The sequence below is a fragment of the Citrus clementina genome, unplaced genomic scaffold (assembly GCF_000493195.1).
Source record: "Citrus clementina cultivar Clemenules unplaced genomic scaffold, Citrus_clementina_v1.0 scaffold_1, whole genome shotgun sequence".
Classification (NCBI taxonomy): Eukaryota; Viridiplantae; Streptophyta; class Magnoliopsida; order Sapindales; family Rutaceae; genus Citrus; species Citrus x clementina.
In genome coordinates, this window is record NW_006263303.1 from 17,224,320 (window position 1) to 17,232,889 (window position 8,570).

The following is an 8,570-nucleotide window of genomic DNA, read 5'->3' on the forward strand; positions in this document are numbered from 1 at the left end:
ACAAGGATAAAATTGTCAAAAAATAGGGTTTGTGCTTTTTGCACCAATAATTTTAGTTTTTTTTTAGTTATTTTCGTTTATAAACTATTGTTAAGGGTAATATTATTTTTGCACGGTCAACTAACGGTCAATGTTAAACTTAACTGACGGTAGAAAATTTTTTACAAATAAATCAATTCTCACAATCTACTTGCAACAAGCCCAAACCTCAGGGGAGGTTTTTAAAAATTACTCGCCTAAAAATGGAAACAAGTCATATGTCATAAACAAACTGCACATCAAAAAAAAAAAAAAAACTGCTGATCCAGAAAACACACCACGAGCAGAATCAGCGCGTGAAATACACCTCACGCCCCGTCTACGTATTATTAAGCAAAAACCCACGTCAACACTCGCGGAGAGGGACCTAGTAACTGTTGAAAATGGAGGAGAAGATGAAGGTGATGGGTGTGGTGGGCAGCGGCCAAATGGGCTCCGGAATCGCCCAGCTCGGCGTCATGCACGGCTTGGACGTGTGGCTCGTCGATACGGACCCAGACGCGTTGGTTAGAGCCACCAAATCAATCTCAAGCTCCATCCAAAAGTTTGTCTCCAAAGGCCAACTCTCCCAGGCAAGCTCTCTCTGTTTTGTTCTTGTTACTTTCAATTTTGATGAGTTTTATTTAATGATGTTTGCAAAAATATTACAAAACTCATGCTTTCTAGGAGCTTACCGATGTTTTGATTGATCAATATAGTGTTATGATTTTTGTCCAACTCATAATTTCAATCACTAACAAATAAGTGAGGTTAGCTGCTTAGGCTTGAGTCGTATATTTGGACTTCTCAGGAGTATAATTATCTTATCTAATTGTTCCTTATGATTGGTTGTAACTGGAAAGTTCATTTGGAAATTTATTGTTTCATTGCTTCTGTTGTCGAATTAATGCGAAATTACTTCGTGCTTTTCATATACAAGAACAAGATGGGCTTGCTATGTTTTTTCTTTCTTTTGTGTTTAATTTTGGGGGAGAAAATCCTTGGCCCTTGTAAATGTTAAATGCTACATAGATACGAATGATACCTACATAGTTAGAAATTCCTTTAATCTTCTTGTGATTTTAACAACGATGGCTTTGCCCATAGGACATGCTTAATTTGATGTTTTTTTTTTAACTTTTTGTCAGGGACCGCGGAATTTATTGTTTGTTAGTATAATGTCATTCGGTTGGTTGCGGCTGTCGCCAAATTTATTAGTTGAAATCTTGCTTTCTGAGAGTCTGATTTGCATTCCTCAAATGGTAAAAACAGTTTCAGGGATTGCTTGGAAATTTTTGCAAGGATTTGGTTGGACCATTTGTTTATATTTTTATGAGTATGCTTAACCGTTATCATCCTCTGAATGTTGGGTAATTAAGAATTTAGCTGGTGCTCCTAGCCTGCACCACTGGCGACCTTGTTGATTTATTAGATTGAAAAAGTTTGTCATCTTTAATTAGCCAGGCAGTGGGTACTGATGCTCCGAGACGTCTAAGGTGTACATCAAATTTGAAAGACCTTCATTCAGCAGATATTATAGTTGAAGCTATTGTGGAGTCTGAAGATGTAAAGAAGAAGTTGTTTTCTGAGCTTGATAAGATTACAAAAGCTTCTGCTATTTTGGCTTCGAATACAAGCTCCATATCTATAACTCGGTTAGCATCTGCGACCAGTAGACCATGCCAGGTGATGCTCAGAATATCTGATAACAACACCTAGTTACACTAGCCACGCTGTTAGATTTATTTATTTGTATTAATGTTGAAATATCTTATTTAGTAACATTGGAGTAGAGTATGTTAGTATTAGTGTTGGAATTGCATTAGCATCTTTTTTTGTTATCTATTGTAAAATATGATTAAATGGGTGCATTTTCTTCATTTTCTTTTTCTAATTGGTACTTCCTGTCAGCTGTGGCAGACGGAACTTCACTGAACTATTCTTTTACACTTAACTTTTGATCTTCCAGTCTACCACTTGACCTTAAACTCAAGTGTATAAGAGTTTTTGACAAAAATATTTCTCATGTAACCCAAAAGAGTTGAATGATGGATAGCTGGTTTATACAAATAGTTTTGTGTCGGAGATGGATCATCTGCTAATTTAATCTTAAATTAGAAGTCTAATTTTCTAAAGCTGTCTCCCCATTCTCTCTTGTTGCCTGCCTTTCCCTTTACTTGGAACATAAAACCTCAATTCATTATTGCTTGTTTCTGATTTTGTGTATGTATTCTCGTCATCTGTTTATTGCATTATAAATTTGAATTCTTGTTTGTGCATTGCATTTCACTACAATTAAATTAACATTTTTACCAATTCTGAGATGTTAGATTTAGAAGTCTCAGTAAGTGGAAGCGAGATGCTATTGTTGCAGGTGATTGGCATGCATTTTATGAATCCTCCTCCCCTAATGAAACTAGTTGAAGTCATACGAGGGGCAGACACATCAGATGAGACATTCCGTGCAACAAAAGCCTTGGCAGAGAGGTAATTGGATCAGATAATATTCTCCATGGAACTTGACTTTACTTTTCTACTTGCTCTACCCATCTCTTGAAAACAATCATCTTCCCACCATCCAGTTCATGTGCACATGAAGAATACCCTGGAAAGAGGGCCATTGATGGGCATGCCTCTGTTTATCTCATATTTGTCCGCTAATTACACCACTTTGACTGCTGGATTTGCAGGTTTGGCAAGACAGTGGTATGCTCTCAGGATTATGCAGGCTTCATTGTAAATCGAATCTTAATGCCCATGATAAATGAAGCATTTTTCACTCTTTATACTGGAGTGGCAACAAAGGAAGACATTGATGCAGGGATGAAGCTGGGAACAAACCAACCGATGGGTCCATTACAACTTGCAGATTTCATTGGGCTAGATGTCTGCTTGTCAATAATGAAAGTCCTTCATACTGGTCTGGGGGACAGTAAATATGCTCCCTGTCCTCTTCTCGTGCAGTATGTTGACGCAGGTCGGCTTGGAAAAAAACGAGGTATTGGAGTTTTTGACTACCGTAGAGTGCCTGAATCAGTAAAACCAAATGCTCGTCTTTGAAATATGTTGTATTGTTAGAACAATAAGGTTGGTGGAGTGCCGTAGTAAATATTGTAATGTTCATCTTTTCGTTCAAGATGATTGTGCAACACATTAGCCTAAGCTAGCCATCCCACAGGGAGTTATTTCCTTTTTCATCTTACTTTTTATTGTTGTCATCTATGTAATAAAGTTAAAAGGGGGTCTCATATTGGGAGAAATTTCTTACAGTAATAGCAAAGTGGAAAAGTAAACTGAAACATTTTATTCATAAATTCCAGTGTCCCGTGCTTTCTCTTGTATTTATTATTTCCTTCTCATGGTTTCCTATTTTTGCCCCAAATCTAATGCTGAAATTGTCAAATAGCTTTTTAGCAATTTACCAATGGCTATTTATTTCAGTTTAGAAAACCTTTGGCAATGGATTACTTACGGGTCAGCTAAACATCAGATCAATTACTATGAAGCTTTGTTAAATGTTTTTCTGAATTTGTGAATGACTCGTGCTGCTTCCATTGTTTTTGCACAACTTAAACATTTATCCCTCTTAGTAATTTGATAGAACTTGGTTGTAAAATCTGCATTGAAGGTGATATGCATATGGCCCAATATCTAATTTGGTGTTACTGAGATCCTGAATCTGCAGTTATAATTGTTGTTGCGTTTACTTAATCAAGTAGATTGGAATTGCAGCCATAAAAGTTTTGCAAGCTTTGGCAGAAAGTGAAGGAGCTTTGGGATCCAATAAAGCAAACCAGAATCTGAGACAAAATTCATTCTAATGGTACTATGGTAGAATAAACCTTTGCATGTTCAAGGATGAAAAGTAGATAAGAAAGTGATAACATTATTATACTCATGCTTATCTTCAAGCTGCTTATTCATTCCATCTTTGAAATGCATCAGCCTCCTTCTAACAGCATAATTTTTTGACCTTTAACCACATGGTAATGTCAAATTTATTGCTTGCCAGCTTGGAGAATCTTTCTGTGTGAGACAAAGAAATCTAATTGAGCCCCTAAATTTCAATGCAAGTGACCCACAAAAGAGAGCCTATTGAGAGTTATTACCTCCATCTTGACCATTGATTATCTAATGGCCGGGCCCACAACACTACCCCTTGCCTAAAGTTGTCATTATCGATTAGCATTATCTTTCTGTAAAGAGATTGAATTGGAATCCAATGAACAACTAAATTATTGAAAAGAGAGAAACAAAACTGGACGACATCATTAGATAAGAAAGCACATAGAACGAAATTGAAGAGCCTAGACAAATTTTGAGACCAAGGCTTGCCAGTAGCAAACTAGCAATGAAGTTCTTGTTCCAGTGTCCATGTTGCTCATGTTTCTGTTTTATGAAGCCGAAGGCTGGCAAGCCAAAGATCAAAGATGCCAAGGACAAGGAAGTGAAGGAAGCAAAACCACCAAAGGAAAGTGAAGCCAAGACAGAATAAAAACTGAAGCTCCATTACGCTAAAAATTATGCATGGATTTACTATGTATGTCTCTCTTTCTTCTCATCATGTGGAAGTAATTAATTGTCTGAAGCTGCATTTTCATCCAAAGTTCATGTGAATACTGGCTTCAGATCCTTTTATAATTGTATGTTGCCTCTGCTTTATATCAATTGCAATGTATAAAAGAATAATAATATTTGGTAAAGCCCCTTTGCCTATGTTACTATAATATGTATTAAGATTATGTTAACTTCTCATCTTAAATGGATTCAATTTTCAGATTCTGGAGGTCTAGTTTGACTGTTAAAATGCAGAATTTTGTTTAACGTCTTTTGGTTAAGATTTAGATTGTTCATTTCCATTGCGTTATTGAGCCTTGGTTTATGATTAAGCTAGGAAGTAAGAAGCTTAGAAAATGTTACACTAAATTTTTGGAGCAATTCTGAAGTGATTACTGTTTGGCACGTGTTTGTTAAACAGTCACTGTATTAGTTTGAGGGACAACTTAGGCAATTTGTCAACATCAATTAATTTTATTTTTTTTATTTAATGCCTTTAGATTTTTATAGTTTGTAATTGGCAAGTCAATCTAAAATAAACTGGGGCCTTAGGCAAAAAAAAAAAAAAAAAAAAATAATAATAATAGAATAATATTATAGGAAAATATGAAAAGATATTAATAGAACATTAGGTTGTAATATTACTTGTTAATATAGCAATGTGCGAATAAAATCTTAACAGCAACACCACCTTCATTTTTTTTTTTTCTTTAATCACAAGAAGAGATAATGTTGATAGAATATAATTAATATATGAAAGAATTTCACAGGAAAAATGATTAAGTTTTCAATTTGAATTTTGATTAGACAAGTATGGTAAGAAAATAAAGAAATATTGATGACCAGGTAGTATCACGCTTGCCCAATTAGTTATCCAATCTATTTCCATTTATGCAATTCAAACGCTGATCCTGGCATCCTGCCTACGAGTATCGAAACTAAAATCGATCATGCTTGCAAGAAGTTTATTTGGAGCGGCAAGAATTCTCAGCGGAACATGAGTCTTGTTAATTGGGATAAGGTTTGCCAACCTAAAAGTTGTGGTGGTTTGCGCTTTAAAAACCTTGGCTTGATGAACATAGCGTTGTTGATGAAGGTGGGATGGAATCTTGTTGCGTCGCCAAGTAGTCTGTGGTCGCAACTGATGCTTACTAAGTACGGTTTGGATCATGCAAACCTTCCCCGTGTCTTGCCAAGTTGGGGAAGTCTATTGGGAAAGTTTGCAATGATACGATGATGGGGATTCTTTGGAACATAGGGAATGGGAGGAAAGTTCGGTTTTGGTGGGATTGCTGGGTTACTAAAACTCAACCTCTGATTTTCTATGCTGGTGCTTCAGTTCCTAACAATATTATAAATAAGATTGCTGCTGCGTTTGTGGATGGCAATGGTAATTGGCAGTGGGGGAGTTTTGACTATTTACCTCCAAATAATATCCTCGTTTGAGAGAGGAGAAGATCAAGTATATTGGGCTAGTTCAAATAAAGGGATATTCATGGTGAATCGACCTACCATGCTATTTCTAAGGCCAAGTACAGTGAGAAAGATCAGATTTGGGGTATTGCGTGGAGTTGGAAGGGTCCCCAAAGCGTTCGTATTTTCCGGTGGCTCGTCCTCATCTTCGTCTTCATCTTCGTCTTCAGAGGTGTCAGCCACTGATGACTTTGAACGTGAGGCGAGGAGTTGTTCCATAGCTTTGAAGTACTCATCTTCAGTTTTGGCACCTGCCAAAAGAGACTGGGCTTTGGATTTTTGGGTTAAGAATGTTTGTTGGGCTTTAGAGGTGGTTAAGGATGGTTGGAGGAGGTTTTTAGAGGAAAGCCAATCTTTGATCATGTTAACAGTCAGTTTGGACTGTTCATCAAATTTTGACCACCATTTGACTTTAAAGGTTCTTTGGAGGATGACTTGGGAATCCTGGGTGTGGAAACGAAGGTTCCATGAACAGACCCAAGGTAAGAAGAAATTTGCACAAAAGTTTAGAAAGGGGGGAAATCTTTTCTCTGAGTCAGAGGATAAATAATGGGCTTTGAAGAGGTTTAGACAATTTGTGGCATTTGGTGTTAGGATTTGTGGAGTTGAGCCAAAAAGATTCCACCAATGATGAAACCAATTTGGGAGGCTTTGAACGGTTATTTTCGTGTTGAAGAAGAATAACCATGAATGAGATTTTTTAGGGTTTTGGATAAAAAAGGTGTTATACCATGCTTGTTGGTAATCCCAATAGGAAAAAGTCCGACAATGTGGTAAACGGGTCTCAAAATTTAAAGGGAAGGTTTTAAAATTGTGGAGTAGGTCACCCCACTGATTTGGGCTTAATACTTTTAGGATTGTGGCCGTGGAATAAGCCGGTTCTGGATGGGCTTTGTCAAGGAAAAAGTGTTTGAATTTAACTGATTCAGTTATCTCCAAAATGCTTTGATAATAAGACTGGGGTTTTGTTAAATCCCATGGTTTGAAAAACCAGCCTTTGGGAAAAAACTTTGAAATGCTTTGAAAAGGATCAGTATGGTAAAATCCATCTTCCATTGAAAGGATATTTTGAAAATGGGTTTTATCAAACCAATCGGAGGTTTTCTTTGAAGGTGTTGGCTGAGAAAGCACAATTTGGGAGGATGAGCTTTCAGCAGAGACAACAACATTTTGGGAAGAGGGTTTTGTAATTTCAATTTCTTTTTGGGGAGAAATTTGGCTTTGAGAAAGGTTTTGGAGGGCGAGCATGAGCTCGGGTGATTTTGTAATGGAACTCATCTATTGTTTTACTTGGTCATCAGAAAAAATAGATTTGTATTGGGCTCCATGTTCTTCAACCATTTCAATCCAAGATTTAATGGGCATGGCAGAAGAAAGTAATTTTTCTTTAGAAGGGGTTGACTGGGGTTCTTTGGAAGGTTCTTGGGAACCAGTGTCTTTGAGAACTGCTTTACCTTTATTCTTCTTTGGCGGCATTATCTGTTTTGAAGAAATTTCCGAGTTAGAAAATCAGGAACAGAATTTTTGTCACCTTTAATAAATTCAATATCAAAATCAAAAACACTTAAAATAGCTTGCCATCGTGCAAAAATTTGTTTTGATGCAATGTTTTGAACATCTTTTTCTAAAACATGTTTTGCAGCTTTGCAGTCAATTCTAAGTAAAAATTTTTGATTTAATAAATCACTTTGAAATTTTGTAATGCATAAAACAATGGAAAGGATTTCTTTTTTGATAGTAGAATAGTTTTTCTGGCAATCATTCCAATGAGCAGAAACATATTGAACTCTATGTTCTTTATCATTATCCCTTTGTTTCAATATACCTCCATAACCTATATCAGATGCATCAGTTTCAACAATTTTAGGTAATGCAGGATTAGCAAGATATAAACATGGGATGCTTTTCACAGAATTCTTTATAAGCTTTACAACCTTGGTATGTTCATCTGTCCAAGGAACAGGTTTTTTCTTTAATCTATCATGCAAGGGTTTAGACATCCTGTTAATGTTAGGACAGAAATCAAGAACATAATTTAAACTACCAAGGAATCTTTGTAATTGGGTTTTGTCCAAAATCTTGTCCGGGAATTTATCCGCAAACAAAAGTGACCTTTCTATAGGAGTGATGGTTCCTTTAGAAATATGATGTCCTAAAAATCGGACTTTTGTTTGAAATAAAGAAATTTTTGAACTAGAAAGGGCTAACCCAGCCTTTCTTGTAACAAGATGAAAAGTCTTTAAATGTTTGAAGTGTTGATCAATTGAATTTGAAAATATTAATACGTCATCAATATAAACAATACAAAAATCAGAATAAGGATTATAAATATCATTCATAATTCTTTGAAATTCTGAGGGTGCATTCTTTAAACCAAAGGGCATAACAGTCCATTCGTACTGTCCAAATGGAACAGTAAAAGCAGTTTTATAACGGTCTTTTGGATGAATTTGAATTTGCCAAAATCCAGACTTCATGTCAAATTTTGAAAAAATAAGAGCAGAACACAATTTTTGGAACAA

The 8,570-nt window shown here is 36.1% G+C and overlaps 1 protein-coding gene across 1 annotated transcript; it reads left to right on the forward strand.

Annotated features, from left to right (window-relative positions):
* Positions 1–285: 285 nt before the first annotated feature.
* On the forward strand, positions 286–3,342 carry LOC18054087 (3-hydroxybutyryl-CoA dehydrogenase). Its single transcript, XM_006451747.2, has 4 exons — positions 286–611; positions 1,483–1,704; positions 2,393–2,505; positions 2,709–3,342. The coding sequence occupies exons 1-4, from the start codon at positions 423–425 to the stop codon at positions 3,076–3,078; spliced, it is 894 nt and encodes a 297-aa protein (XP_006451810.1). The 5' UTR covers positions 286–422; the 3' UTR covers positions 3,079–3,342.
* Positions 3,343–8,570: the final 5,228 nt, after the last annotated feature.